General features: G+C 41.9%; 1 protein-coding gene across 2 annotated transcripts in view; it reads left to right on the top strand.

The window, feature by feature from the left end:
• The window catches only part of PKD2 (polycystin 2, transient receptor potential cation channel), a 156588-nt gene that overhangs the window by 76092 nt on the left and 64349 nt on the right, over positions 1-16147 (top strand). For both annotated transcript variants that reach the window (XM_085641181.1, XM_085641180.1), the window contains exon 3: positions 2039-2172. In XM_085641181.1, the coding sequence (XP_085497307.1) occupies positions 2039-2172 (134 nt within the window). The remainder of the gene's footprint in view (positions 1-2038; positions 2173-16147) is intronic.

Raw genomic sequence — 16147 nt, 5'->3', positions numbered from 1 at the left:
CAGAGTTTTGCATTCTGCATTAGAAGCTAAATTGTTGGTTCCTAACTGGCAAATGTCTGGAATATATCTCCATCATGCGGGTTCGGCACTGGAATCAATCATCAGCTTTAAATCATTTTCACTTTATTTGTAAAGGTTTTTTTGGGGGGTAGTGTATTATATAGCACAAACCCATCTCGAAGGGATCAGAAGGCTTTACATGAACACCAGTTGCGTTACAGACTAACACATTCATTTTTTTTGTTTGGCACGGGGAGATTAAGTGATTTGTCCATAATCGCAGGATGTTGAGCATCTCTGCTAAGACTCGAACCCCGTTTCCCAGCTTCGAGGTCGACCGCTCTAGCCATTAGGCCACATCCTCTCCCAAAACATTGACCGGAAAAGTATTCCCTAGATAGAAAATAACTAGCTAGAACCTTATCTAAAGTAACATACTTACTGTTTAATATGTTAAAGCGTGTACATTGAAGTTAATGTTTGTCTTGGCTTCCAAAAACATGTTTTTCTCTCAAGATATAGGTAACGCAAAAGTCTAAATTGAAGACTGAAAGACAAGAAAGCACTTGTGTAGAGCAACTAACTGCATAAAGGGGTGGGACTTACTAATGCACGTTCTCCCTTGCGCCCACAAAAACCCTTGCAGTGTAAAAGATGTCCTTTACTTCAGCCAGGGTACCCCATAAGTCTGGAGGAAGTGGAAATACGCTCTACCGGAAGTAGTCATTGGAGTGGGTATCTTGCTCTTAATGATTCCTCAACATAGTTAGGGAACTGGATTGTTTCTGAATGAGAGGTTCTGTCCATCATCAAATCCTCCCTCCCCGCTAACGTCAGCTGCTGCTTCTTGGTCATCGTGCTACTGCAATTGGTGTTTATTGTGTATGTTGAACAACACACACCGATGGGGTTGGCACATTAAGCCCGTGCAATAAAGCAATGAAAAGAACAGTGGTTCCTTCGAAAGGTACCCATACATACACTTGTAGGGTAGCTGACGACTCATTGAGAGACATGAAACCGTGCGCTAATGAATATTTAGGTACCATACGAGCATCCCTTTAATACAGAGGCCACAGTATGTATGGTTACAAATGTATTCTTCTTGTTATAAACCTACAAATCATGTATTGTTGTTAAAATAAACTGGTAAAGCAAGGTGTTATGAAGCTGAATTAACTAAACCGCATAGTGCAGAGAGGTGTGCAAAAACTGATCGATACAATATCAAAATGGCTGCCTGAGACAGCGGGAAGAGCCCTTGTGTCGTTATGCATCAATACAGTTGTGTGGTGGTCGAGTTATTGGGAGAGAGACAGTCAGATTTTTCAGGCTATATACTGTGACCTCTGTTTTTAAGTGTCTCTTGTATTACACGTAAATATTTCCTATTGAATGCCACCCAATAACTCAGTGATTCTTTTATTACCCTGTAAGTGCATGTAAGGGTACCTCCCGAAGGAACCACTGTTTTCCTTAACTACAGTGTGTGATGTTTAACGAGCCTGGGCAGAGCATTGAAACGTGGTTTCACCTTGGGCTTTTGCGGAAGCCTGTGTGGTCTGTGCATCTCCACGCGACAGATCCATGCAGTGTTTGGGATATCCATATAAGGCAAATAAATGTAGTCAAAATCAACAAATCCATTACATTGTCCATGATTATCCTCAACACCTGGCATAGAAATGGCACTCTCGCACCTAGGTGACTCCAGTGGGTTGAAGGATTGCTGATTCCAATAAAGTTTTGTGTTGTTCGGATGAAGACACCTGCTAAATTCAGTCACCAAGTGCGACTAACTTTTTTGCTTCTTACCGACTAACTCAACGGTAAAAACTATTCACCACTAGTGTCTCAACTTTGGCTGATAGTTTCTCAACAGCCTTTCCCGTGTGTCCTTGACATCATGTGCACTTTGTCTTTAACACATGCCCTGAAACTGACCAGGTGCCCGCTCTTTACACACTCTCACAAGTTTTGAGGAAGACCTGTTTCCACAGCTTTAACACCAGTATTTGTCTACATCTTTTTTTCACAGTGACCTACGGAATGGCGAGTTCGAACACGTACTACTATACAAAAGTGATGTCACAACTGTTCTTGGAAACCCCCATATCCAAGCGAGAGGCGACCAACTTCAAAACTTTGTCGACTATGGAGGACTTTTGGAAGGTATCCGTATTTGCCTTTCTGCCTTTTTATTTTGTAGAGCAGTTGGGGGTGGACAGTAGAAAATACGTATGACCAGCATCACGCTAGCTCACTGAAGCTGTTTTTGTCCCATAACAAAAAAACAAATGGCCGGGTTTTTTTTGCAAGATGTCTTTAAATGTACACATTTGTTCACTGTCATACTGATTAAACATCTGGGTCAGGCCGCTCTACTTTTTGATAGAAGACATTTGCCATAAAACGTTAAAGTCCTGAATGCTGTTTGTTTTATTTACATGTGATGTCACTAATTTAGGAGCTGATTTACTCTGATAAACAATTTTTGGAATCTTGATCAATTTTTATTGTCTAATCTAAGCGGTTGTGCCCTAGTCCTCCAAACATGAAAGAAATGTGCTACTCTTCCATTTTCTTGCAGCACATCAGCAGCAGCTGGGAAATGTACGAACTTGAACAGATAGTAGAGTGTGAGCGACCAAGGGCACTTATATAAAATAGAGAAACTTCTGTCTCTAAGTACACATTATTCTGGATATAAGGAACCTAAACTTGCTCTAGCTACTATTTCAAACTTAATTCTTCACTTCGTGGAGGAATTCATAAAAAGCATGGTGTAAAGTATTGATGCTGAAGCAAGAGGATGATTTAACGAAATTTATTTAAATTCCTCGAGTAGAGACACAGTGCATCCTAACAGGTCAAGTATTTCCTTCAACTGTCGCCTCTGGAACATAGAACACAATTCATAGCACGCAGGCATGTGTTCCATGCTCCAACAGGGAACTGCACGAGATAACTATGAAGCAAAAGGCATAGGCAGAATGTAACACATTTCCCCTCCTACACAAACAAAAGGAAAATTAACATAGCAACTTTAAAGGTAATTTCCTTTCCCTGACATTGCTCTTAACTCTGGATGCTACAGATTGTGAAGGATAAGAAACATCATTTAAAACATCACAAGCCCTCTGAGAAACGATAGATTTATCACTATGTACATTATTACATTTAGCAACTCTTCTTACATTCCAGACTCTACCATCCTGGGTAATGACACTATTCTTGCAAACCTTCACTACCTTGATAGGATGATAAAATTTGGAATAGCCTTTAACCAAGAAACCAGGTTTTCTGATTCTGACCCACTCCCCTACCACAAAATCAGGAACTCTGACCTTCATTCCAGAGTCAAACCTCTTTTTCATAGCCAGTTGTTTAACCTCAACCCGTTTGGCAACCCCCTTAACATCAGTGGTGTCATTGGTTCTATTGATTTTCTTTATCCACCATGGACAAATGTCAGATGAAGGTTCTCTCCCTTTCAACAATCTGAAAGGACTCACACCGGTAACTGAATGTGGTGTAATACGATACATCCACAAACTCTTCCTAACAATCTCTAACCAAGGCTCAGTAGAACTAAGAGCCAAATGAACAGCTTCCTTAAGAACACGATTAAATCATTCTACCTGACCATTTTCTCTAGGCTCATATAAAGAAGTAGTTAAATGTTTGACATTACACATTTTAAAAAACAATTCCATTTCATGTGATGTAAGTTGTACTCCATTATCAGTCACAATTTCTTCAGGATAACCTTCATGTGCAAAAATTTCCTTAAAGAAAGTGATAATTACTTGGGATGAAGCATTAGCCACAAACTTGACTTCTGGCCACTTAGAGTGATAGTCAATCATGACCAATGCAAAACGAGCATTTGGAGGTAAATCTCTAAAGGGCCCAGAGATGTCAAACGCCACTTTTTGCCAAGGAAAATCCGGCCATGAAACAGGTTTGAGAGGAGCAGACAAAGTATGAAGCATTCGATCACTGTTGATGCATTCCTGACACTCCCTGACAGACTTATCCACCATTTTATCAAGACTAGGCCACCAAAAATTTGCCCTGATAAGACGCTTCATAGAGGACATACCTAAATGAGTCTGAGTAAGAAGCAAAATTTTCTTCTGCATAGACCCAGGAGGAATAATCTTGCCCCCTTTGAAAAGCAAGCCATCACTTTCCTCTATATCAGAAGATATGCGACAAAACGGGGCAAGATCAGGAGAAGCAAATTTCTCTTTAGGCCAACCATTTTTGACACAATCAAGTATTTTTTGGCATAATGAATCATTACTCATTTCCACCATCCAATCATCCTCAGATAATTTCAAAAACTCATCAGAAACAAAATCTTTGATAGAAGCAACAACATCCATGTCTTGTTCAACACAAGATACGTTCACATCCTTGCATGGTAACCTTGACAGAAAATCAGCAGTAACATTGCTCTTACCAGGTACATATATCACTTCAAAATCATACTCTTGGAGACGAGAAGTAAGGCGAGCAATACGGGCTGTAGAATTCCAACCACCCCCAGGGGATAAAATCCCAACAAGAGGTTTATGATCAGTTCTAAGCGTAAACCTACTTCCCCAAACATAATTACGAAAATGCTCAACCGCCCAAATACAGGCTAATAGCTCCTTCTCAATGACAGCATATCTTCTTTCCGTTTCTGAGAGTGTCCGTGATGCAAACGCAACACACCACTCATCCTTGCCAGCAGTTTGACTAAGGACACCACCCAAACCATACAGGCTAGCATCAACAGTGATAATACACCTTTTATTGAGACAAAACGACTTCAAGGTAGGAGCATTGACAATTTCCTCCTTGATTTGCCTAAAAGCTGCTTCCTGTTTACCAGTCCAGACAAATTCAGAGGATTTTCTCATAAGCTCCCTGAGAGGTTCCATTTTTGTGGCAAAATTTTGTATAAACTTACTGTAATACTCACATAGCCCATTGAAAGAAAAGAGTTTTTCCCTATTATCCGGAGCCGGTGCATTGACAATAGCATCCACCAAGGTCTTCTTAGGAACCACACCCTCCCCGGAAAGTGTGTGTCCTAAGTATTCCACAGAATCACAAAAGAACTTGCATTTGCTAGCTTTCAGTGTTAGACCAAAATCACTTAACTTAACACACACTTCCCTAAGATGATGAGAATGTTCATCCTTATTTTTAGAAAACACAAGAATATCATCTTGGAAGCATTTGACAAATGAGCCCAAATCTTTAAAAATATGATACATGGCTCTTTGGAACACAGATGCAGCCGAAGCCAGGCCAAAAGGCATTCTCTTAAACTGAAAGAGACCATGAGGTGTTATAAAAGCTGTGTAATGTTTTGAATCATCAGTAAGTTCAATTTGATGGTAGGCCGATCGAAGATCAAGAGTGGAAAACACAGAAGCACCATCCAACATACACAACATCTCATTGATGTTCGGGAGGGGATGACAATCGACAACCAAATTTGAATTAAGTGCCCTCAAATCCACACATAGCCTAATACTCTTATCAGCCTTAAGAGCTAAAACAATGGGAGAAACCCACTCTGACAACTCAATCTCTTCAATCACACCATCTTTAACCATGGTGTCCAACATGTCCCTTAATTCTGTTCTGATACTAATAGGGACCCCTCTTAACTTTTGTTTTACAGGTACCGAACCAACCTTAACCTTTATTCTGTGGCTGAACCCTTTAAGTTTTCCCAAGTTATCCGAAAACACATGAGGGAATTGGTGTGAGAAGTCTAAACCAGACAATGACAACGCAAGTACAGAAACAGGTTCTTTGGACCTAGGATTCAACATAATGCCAAGCTTAGCTTGGTCACGCCAGCCTAAAACATTGACTCCTTTAATTGCTACATACAATTTAATAGTAGCCGAATTACCTTTAAACTCAATACTTACCTCTCTGAAACCAATAAAATCAATTTTGGAACCATCAAAATTAAAAGCAACAATATCTGGCTTACATAGTGAAGTGAAATTAACAAGTTCTCCCAAACATTGTGAACAATACTCCTTGGTAATGATCGTCCAAGGAGATCCAGAGTCTGCCATAAGTTCCAATTCTCTTCCCATCACATTAACCACACATTTGGGCGAACCAATCTTGTCAGTCTCTGAAATATCAAAATATTCTTGAATGGAAACTACAACACCAGACTCTGTACAACCAAAGGAATGATCATTAGCAGAATCATCACCTGCAACATAAGAAATCTTTCCCTTTCCTCCATTAGAAGAAGTTGAAAGATTTTTCCTAGTATCAGGTTTGAATTTGACAACATTCCTACACATTTTAGAAAAATGACCAGAACGTCCACATTTGTTACACTCTTTGCCCACAGCTGGACATTGTGGAAATGAAGCTATGTGTTCAGGACAGCCACATCTATAACAATAAAATTGTTTTGATTTGACATCTCCTTTCGCAGTAGTGTATCCCTTTGACGTGCTGGGATTGACCACATTTACCTCTCCTGAACTAGTGGGTTTTGTGTCCTTGTCAAGAGCTTTGATCCACTTATCTGATTGTTCCAATGCTTTTGCTGTACTAATCGCTACCTCCAAGTTAGGATCTCCCAAAATCCATAGTTGTTCTTGAACTTTTTTGCTTTTAACATGGACTATGATTTGATCTCTGATCATTTCATCAGTCATAAGACCAAAATTACAGTGTAGCGATAAAGCACGTAAGGCAGTAAGAAATTCGTCGAAACTCTCATTTTCATCTTGGGCTCTCGTATAGAACTTAAATCTATTGAGTGCAACACTAGTAGTAGGCTTAAACCTTCCCTCTATGCGTAGAATAGCCTCGTCATAAACATTGTAATCCCCACCGGACCTTACAGGAGGAAGTGTTCTGTATACCAATTGTCCTTCAGAACCAAGAGAGTGTAAAAAAATATTCTTTTTCCTCTCCGCTGACATGCGTTCCCCATCGATGGCCTTCAAAAAAGTGAAGAACTCTTCTTTCCACCTTGACCAGGGAATAGGCGGCTCTCCTTTGTTTTGTAAGAACTTGGAAGGTGGATCAAACTGCATTTTTTTATTTAATAAAATGAGTGCTGGTACAGAATAACTGTAAATGTAGTAATATTACCAGATGAAGTGTTTGTAACTCAACCCCATCACATGAAATATTAGCAGATGAAGATATATATATATTCCCATAGACGAGAGAATTAAAAAAGTATGTATTATCTCATACACGAGTGAGAACTGAAGTATCAGTTAAATACGCATGCTGTGTTGAAAAAAATGGAGTCAAAATAATTTTGCCCAGAATGTATAAATACCAGAATGAGGGTTATCACACAACCTCCGCTCTTCAAACAACTGGAAATGTCAGTCGCAGCATAAACGCGTTATCGCACATCCTCCGCTCTTCGAACAGCTGGAAAAATCAGTCAAAACAAGTACTGTAGACTTTGTGTAGTAATTACTTACACAAGATGGCCGCCAGCGTGATGTCGTCACGCGTAGCCAATGACGTTGCTTACTTGCTCTTCGCGTTCGGAGACGCGCACGCGTACAAGATGGTGAAGCCGTTCGTAATCTTTTCCGTGAAACCAGTTGAAATTCAGCAGCTTTGCCACCACTCGTCGTGGAAGTTCCGGAATCGCGGGAATCTACGATCCTTGGAACATGGACGTTGCCGGTAGACCGAGAGAGACGTAGAGGTGAATTCGAAGAAATCCTACCGCACCTGTGTCTCTGTAAGTAGAAGCAGCTGGTGGATTCCTTGTAGATCGTCGCCAAATTTGTAAAGTATTGATGCTGAAGCAAGAGGATGATTTAACGAAATTTATTTAAATTCCTCGAGTAGAGACACAGTGCATCCTAACAGGTCAAGTATTTCCTTCAACTGTCGCCTCTGGAACATAGAACACAAGTCATAGCACGCAGGCATGTGTTCCATGCTCCAACAGGGAACTGCACGAGATAACGATGAAGCAAAAGGCATAGGCAGAATGTAACACATGGCCTTTTAAAAAAATAATTAAACAACTTATACTTTCTAGTAAGCTTCTGGGCCCTTGTCAGATGTGATAAAGCACCCCAGCAATGCACCAAGTCAATGTCAATCTGACATCCGTCCCCTGCCCTGTCAAGAGCCTTAACAAAATAAAAAGAGGATCTCCACAGTGTGCTCCAAAGACCCCCAGCCTTAACCAGGAAAAACATCGCCTAGGGGGGTCGCCGGAATTTCTTGGGACCAAGAACCAACAACTAAGAAACAACCCTCCGATAACGGACCATGAGATCAGGGAAGCCTTGAGGTGGCTTAGAAAAACCTCCGGGGAAGACAACAAAAGGAAGAGGGGGCCCACCTAGCACAAACAAAGAGGCAGATGTAGGAACGGCCACGGGCAGCGGCAAGAGCCTCCAAAGGCCGATATCTCAGAAAGCGACCAATAACGGGCTCAACAAGCAATCCACCCTCAAATGGCTTGTGCCCTCGTCCACTGGGATCCCGACACATGCAGCGACCTTGTTCCCTCGCAACAAAGACACTGGACAGACCAGAAAACGACAATTAAAGAAACAGAAAGAGGTACTCCGCACAACGAAAACTTTACCCAAGACCAAGTGGAGCAAACCCCGAGCTCATTCTCAATGGTTCATTTTCCCAGTTTAATGATAGAGCAATTTCCATTGGAACAAGATAATATGGCGGAAAACCACAGTAATCCTCTCTCAGCGTTAGATATCAAAAACATAAAAACCGTCAATCCACAAAAAGTAAATGAAATGGTAGACATCAAACAAAGCAGGTGCTTGTCCCTAGAAACGAACGAGCTAAGCTCAGAAAAGGAAGAGGGCTCTCCAAACAAGACCCCCCAGAGGAGTGAACAACTGCGTGAGTACAACATCTACACAGAGCACCTCAAGCATCTTGAATACTCACCCCTACTAACCCAAATACAGGGGGAAACGCCGAAGAGCACTACAAAGGCCACCATATGGCCGCAACTATTGAATACCATGGAAACCTCAGGCAGAGTAATCTCATACCATGCAGACAAACTAGATATGCAAGTTGATCTGCTTAACATCCTGGCTATCCACGTCCAGGGGATAGAAGCAAACTTACATGATCTTAACACCATGATAAAGAAGGTGCAACTCGACAAGGACACCACATTTCATACTTGGTACTGCCCCCAAATAATTGACAAATAGGCAACCGTACCAACTTTGATGTCACAGATACTAGGGGTCGTCAAGGACTCCCCTAAAGAAATTAGCAAAACTACCAGGCTGGAAAGAGATGAATAAGACAGCCAGGAGTGAAGTGGCAGGGCAAGTGGTGTCCTGAGCAATGAAGAGAGACCCGTAGTACCAGAGCAGTCAAGCTCTTCCACTCCAGATGACATCAAAACGCCAACCAACTTAGATGAACGAGCTCATTCTGAGGTGGAAGAGGATGCACCACCAAACCAGGATCCACAAAAAATAGACCAAACAAGCCCTAAACAATCTAAGTTGACAATCTCTCTCACAAAGAGAAAAAGAAAGCGCTTGAGAAAAGCAAGAAAAACCAAATCAAACACCCGAGGGCCGCCGGCGATACATCCTCAAAAAACCAATATCGATTCTAATGATACCAACGACAAGGTCCTGACAGAGGGAGACTCCTCTCAAAATAAAACAAAGCCTGTACTTGGGACAATTCCAACTGACAACTCCTCAACAAAGGAGGCCACAACTCCAGACTGCCCAAACCAACGAATCAGCACAATCCAGCAAGCAAGGAAAATGTTCAGTATATTCAACATCCCGGTAGGGAAAGAAGAACTTAAACCATTGAGCCCGGCAATATTAAAAATCACAGATACAGCGCATGGTAATATAGTAAACACTAACTCCTCCACCATACAAGCGACCCCCAATAGTAGCCAAGTGGAATTATAGAGGAGTACGAAGCCCAACGGAAGAAAGAAACTGGCACAGCCGCCCGGAGTAACAGACGTCCCACCAGTTGTGAACACCAGCAGCTTTGAGAGAAACTGCTTCCATCATCAAACTAACTGCCCCTTCAGACCCGGATGCTACCCGGGCAGGCACAGCCACATCAAGCAATGGGGGAAAAAATGCTACATAGAACCAACACGACTCATCCCAAGCAAAAAAGTTGAACTAATTCCGCGATACAGCTCAAGGGGGCCACACAACATCTTGAATAGACAGTCCATTTTAAAACTCTTAAAAGAATTACCAGCTCTGCATTATATAAAATCAGGCGATTTGGAATCCATTGAATTCAAACCAAAACCTCACCAAAGAGGCCCAGACTCCACAATTATAACATGGACTGAACACAGCTTTACAGAACAAATTCTGCAGCATAGGGAGGAATTCTCCAACTGGGGCATAGAGTTAATAAAGGTGGAGCGCGCACGATACACCAGTCCGCTCCCGAAACAAAGTCCGAAACGGAGCCTCCTAAAAGGCGCGAAAGGTCCAGACCAAAGGAGCACCATGGCAGAGGAAGTCCTCCTCCCTAGGCAAATTACAATCAAAATTGCCCAACATGAAGAAGTCAAACTTTAGGGGCACCCACAAGCTCTCTTGGCTTTAAAACAGAGGGGTGTAGAATGAATTAACCCAAGACAAACATCAGGAAAAGAGCAGAGTTGTAAGATCTGTTCTTGGAACGTTAACGGGCTAAGCTCAAAGTTAGAAGAAGACGATTTTATAGAGTTCTTTACAAACACAAAATACTTCTCTTTCAGGAGACCTGGCAGACAAAAAACTCGCCACTCGTGGGCTACAAAGAATATTTTATCCCAGCACAAAGGGAGACACAGCACGGTAAGGCAAAAGGAGGGCTATCGACCTTCATACCCACTGACTTTCTCTGGAGAGATGTTTGCATTGACTTAGATTCAACATGGATGCAATGCATTAAAGTCGATATCTCACCTTCCATGGGCCTATTAATTCTGAATCTATCTATATATGCCCAATGGGAAAACCTAAATGGCAAAGAATTAAGCAACTAATAGCAGCAATTACAACGCTGAAAAGCACCTATCCAAGTGACAACATGATAATAGCAGGCGACTTCAATATGAACCTAATCCAAGGACAGGAGGGAAATTAAGCGAGTTTTATACAGCCAAGACATGGCAATCAAAGTAGACAAGATGCCATGGGGAAGAAATGCGCAGCAAAATTGGAAGACCTCTTTCTGCACATGCTAAATGGCAGGGACCCCTTGAACAGACCAGCTGCCTTAACGAGGGTCACCAGGAATACAGGCTCAACAATAGACTTTACGTTAGCAGACCCTGATCTATTTCCTCAAATAAAAGATTTCCATATCCTGGAACGGGTTGAAAGCGACCACTACCCCCAGATCTTCACATTATCTATTACCCCAAAAGGGTCGGAGCAGGCGAATCCTCTAACACTGAACACGCAACTCTTCTACTTACAACGATTAAACTGTAATGAAAATAACCTCACCAGTCTAATGGAGACATGCCGCTCATTCCTATCACTGCCAGTAGAAGCTCAAAATACAGTAAAGGCTTGGAAGTCCTTCGTAGTCAACATCAACAAAAGATACCAAAACAAGTACAGAGGACACAAAACAACAAGAAACGGAGGCGGGAAGTGGTATACGCCAAAAATGTGTTCAATAAAAATGCGGCTGAATACACACCTAAGGTCATTTCGAACAAAGGACCCCCAACTATCACAAGAAACTCTCATTTCAATGGAAATTTTTTAAAAAGGAGCTAAAACGTGAAACCACGGCGGCCAAGCAAAAATATAAGGAAAACCTCGAAACCATCATACTCCATGCCAGGAAGCTGCGAAATTCTAAACAGTTTTGGGCAAATATAAATCTCATGCTTAACGGCAAGCATCAGCAGTTCAACTCGGACATGACAGATCAAATATGGAGCGCTCACATCGATGCAACATACAATACCACACTGGACATGCGCATAGACAGCATAACTGACATTTCAACAGAGCTCAAACAGACTCTCAGTTCGAGAACAACACCAGAAGCCGGGAATCCCAGCAAGCAAAAAGCTTTACCTCACACCCTCAGTCTGGTATCAGTGGAAGCCTCCGCCGCGGATCCAAAAAAGCCATTCAGAATCAATTCACAAATGACAAATAGAGAAACCTATAAAGAAAGCAGTAAGCTAGCCATTCTTGAGCACAGGGAAGAAACAGACCAGATAACTCCAAAGCAGGTTCTGTGGACAATAAACCACTTGAGAACGGACGGGGCTCCCGGACCAAATGGCCTATTTAGGCAAGATCCTACGTTTTGGTCCAGCTTCTTATCCCCCTTGTTTTGCAACAGCTTAAGGACCGGGAATATTCCAGACTCCTGGAGGGGCAGCATCCTTCAACCGATTCACAAATCAGGGACTCGCTCAGACCCAAACAACTATAAGTTAATAGCCCTAATAGACGTTGAGGCCAAGATCTATGCATCCAACCTACTGGCAGACCTGGAGACTTGGTTCAGAAGCAAAAACCTGATCCCAAAGACACAATCAGGATTCTGGGCCGGCATGGGCACCCTAACAAACTTGTCAGCACTAACTCTTCTAGCTAAGAAAGCAAATGACAGCTCTAACATCCTATATAAATGCTTTCTAGACCTCAAAGCAGCTTTTGATAAAGTGCCAAGAGCCAAACTATGGGCTAAAATGAAAGCTTGGGGCGCCCCTCCTAACCTATTGGGAGCAATCATCAACTTATATTTGCATACCTGGGTCCAAATAAAAAAAGGGGACGGTCGGCGCCTAACAAAGAAATTTCCAACAATAAATGGGCTAAAGCAAGGATGTGTGCTGGCCCCTAGCCTATTCAACATCTATACTGCCGACTTAGAGAGCAACCTACGCACAATCCAGGGTGACCCACCAAAATTGGGACAAACCACCATAGCGAACCTGCAATATGCAGACCATATTGTGCTTCTCTCTCAAACTCCACTTGGCTTACAACGGCTGAGTACGCAACTCGCGCTGTACATCTCAAACGCACATTTAATAATAAACCTAAAAACATATAACGTCCTATGCTTCTCTAGGGCTCGCAAAATAAATCAAAATTTGTTTGGAGGATAAATTCTTGTACTCTAAACGAAGTGGATGAACACAAATATTTGGGCATTCTACTAGATCGCCAATTAAACTATAAACATGATTTAGACCTTGGGAAAACAAAATCAAAACAACTACAATTCACTTTCAAAACTATACAAAAAAAAGTGGAAGCTCAACCAGTCACTTACTAAAGGTTGTAGCAGCAAAATTTCTGCCCTCAATCACATATGGCTCGGAAATGATGGACACCAAGGACTCTAAAATGCAAAATCTTGCCCATTCAAGATTGTTAAAAAAACTGTTCTTAATTCCGCGCCATATTTCCCAAGCGCAAATACGCCTGGAATACGGGTTACCAAACCAGACACCGGCCAGACAAGGGGCCCTGGTCAAATATTACTGGCGAATGAGGGCCGCTGTAGACAACACGGTAGCCCATCATTGTTGGGAAGACGTCGAAAAACAGGCTAGGCAGACCAAGTCTACATGCAAGATCCTTAGGCAAGCGCTTCTATCGCTAAACTCGGAAAAAGCTTGGCATTCACCAATGTCATATCTTGCTTTTAAACAAATCTCTAACAAAGCCATTAAACACGCATCATTGCAAATAGACAAAGCATTAGTGGCTGGCAAAAGTCATGCCTGGGTTGTGATGCCAACCTATAAACAACTGAAACAACAATCCTATTTACAAGAATGCTTCAGGGATCACTATAAGAAGAAACTAAGCTTACTGAGATTGGGGTGGTTTCCGATCAAAGACCTTACCCCAAAATGGTTACAGACATGGCCATCTCTGGATTGTCGCCTCTGTAACAAGGTAGTAGAGTCATTACTACATCTATTATGTATTTGCCAGGCCTTACACAATCTAAGGAAGTTCCTCCTGAGGCCAACCCTAAGAGAAACACAAATCAGGACCTGCAGGGCGGCTGTGATAAAATGCCTGTGGGTCTTCGATACAACTTTCCTGCAAAACGATAAAATTCCTGACATTCGCGGCTCAAGACCTCGAAAAAAAGGCAGCAGCAAAACAGGAACTGGGACATATGGACATTTTGCAGCCAGACCCAGATCCTCCTTGATGCACTTCACAGCCTACTCTCCTCCCCTCTTCCCTTTTATTCCAAGACACTGCAAGAACTTTACTTGAGACAGGGGGGACAGACTCATTCAATTAAATATAAGCCCTAACGTGTGCTGCATCCCTTGTAATAACAGTCATTTGCTGGCCCCAATCTTCTAATGAGAGGGCCATTGCCTTATAAAGTGCTACTCCTGTTTTTATTCTTCAAGTATATTTAAAAGCGCTCTCCCTGTTTTTACTTATCATTTATATTTGTGCAATGCTGCCCAGCACACGGGGGCATGTTTTATTCTAAATGTTTTTGTTTACCACATGGTGGTATGTTCCACCCTTTTACGATTTTAACAAATCAAAAAAAAATATTTCTCTCTGGCAATCTGACATATCTGGGCTCATGGCCTCTAAGAAAGGTTGAATGGTTGTTCTTGTGATTCTTGAAATATTGTTGGCTTTCAACGCACTAGACCGCAAACAGATTTGTAGAGCGCTACTTCTCACCTGTGAGGGTATCCAGGCTGGTCAATTATGCCAAGCCTGAATTCACACTGACTAAGGCGCTCTTGCAAATTGCTAATTTTTGCTATCCCCATTCATTAGCCCACAGGAAATGTTTGGAAATCTATTGTCATCCACTTTACTTTTTAATCACAGACACAGTCTGCTACTCAGTGTTCTCTGACTACTCTAAGAACTTAAATATTTCCTTCCCCCAAGAGCACAGAAACTGAAGCATCCATCTGTCTTTCTAAAGGCACACTACACAAACCTCTGAGTGCTAGGCATTTAAGCACTGCAGCGGCTGCAAAGGTATTGTATTTACTGTTTTAGTTTAATATAGCGCCAAGAAGGCCCAAGTCACATGGCATTAGAGCGTTTTACATAGCAGATATTGGCCAGCTGTAATATACCATCCAATAACAAAGATGACACAGAAATACAATTCAAGAGGAAATATATGCATGGAGGCCACGTAGCAGCCAACAAAGGAGTACAGAAAAAGCATTGTAAAAGTACAATTCACTGGTTCAATAAGTAGAAATTGTTACAGGGGAACAATATTGCAACACGGTTATATACAACTGTATGCAAGCAATTAAAGCAGTGAAGGCAAACTGTTCGAGGTTAATTGAATACAATAGAGGCCAAAAAGAACCATAAACTTCAACATTCTGGGAAGGCTCAGGAAGTGAATTCTCAATTCAGTAGCCACGGTCTCGTAGCGTACTGATCAGAAGTGTGAACACTTACTTCCCCTTGGTCCTGTTCTAGTATTTATTGGCCAATATATATATATATATATATATATATATATATATATATATATATATAATTACAAAAATCATACTCACTAAGCCGTTCCTTGTCTGTCTGGAAGTCACCTCCGCCCAAGTCTAGAGCGCTAACTACCACTAACGTCTAAACCACTCGTATGCGTGGTAAAGGCATATGCATGGTTTAGACGTGCGTGGTTCCGCCTGCGTTGTTTAGCCATGCGTTGTTTAGGTGGCGTGGTTTAGGCTTATTTCCCTTTTCTAATGCCCCCTCCACTCCACTGATCACCCCACCTCCAATGAATGCAAGCTAATATTTCTTTTATTCTCCATTGAACTTGACCCTCCACATATTCACTTGATTTTGATGTATTTTTAATAAATCTCGGTATGACAAAATGTTTGATTGCTTGATTCTTGAGTCCCTTTAAAACCCTCGTACTTATGCTCTGGGAGCCAAGTGGAACCACCGGCTCCGCTTTTCCCATGAATTCTCTGACTTGCCGGTCTCTAGTGCTTGTAAACTTGTGGTGCGCTAGAGCATTTTATTTTTGCTCTTTTGATTTCATAGGGCCAAAGCTGCCATCCATCTTTGTGAAGAAATGGTAAAACATTTGCGAGTGCGCCACAAAAACGGAGGGTGGTCTGTTAAAGAGGTGTGCC

This window comes from Triturus cristatus, chromosome 2_2 (assembly GCF_964204655.1).
Source record: "Triturus cristatus chromosome 2_2, aTriCri1.1, whole genome shotgun sequence".
Classification (NCBI taxonomy): Eukaryota; Metazoa; Chordata; class Amphibia; order Caudata; family Salamandridae; genus Triturus; species Triturus cristatus.
This window is presented reverse-complemented; position numbering and strand designations above follow the sequence as displayed.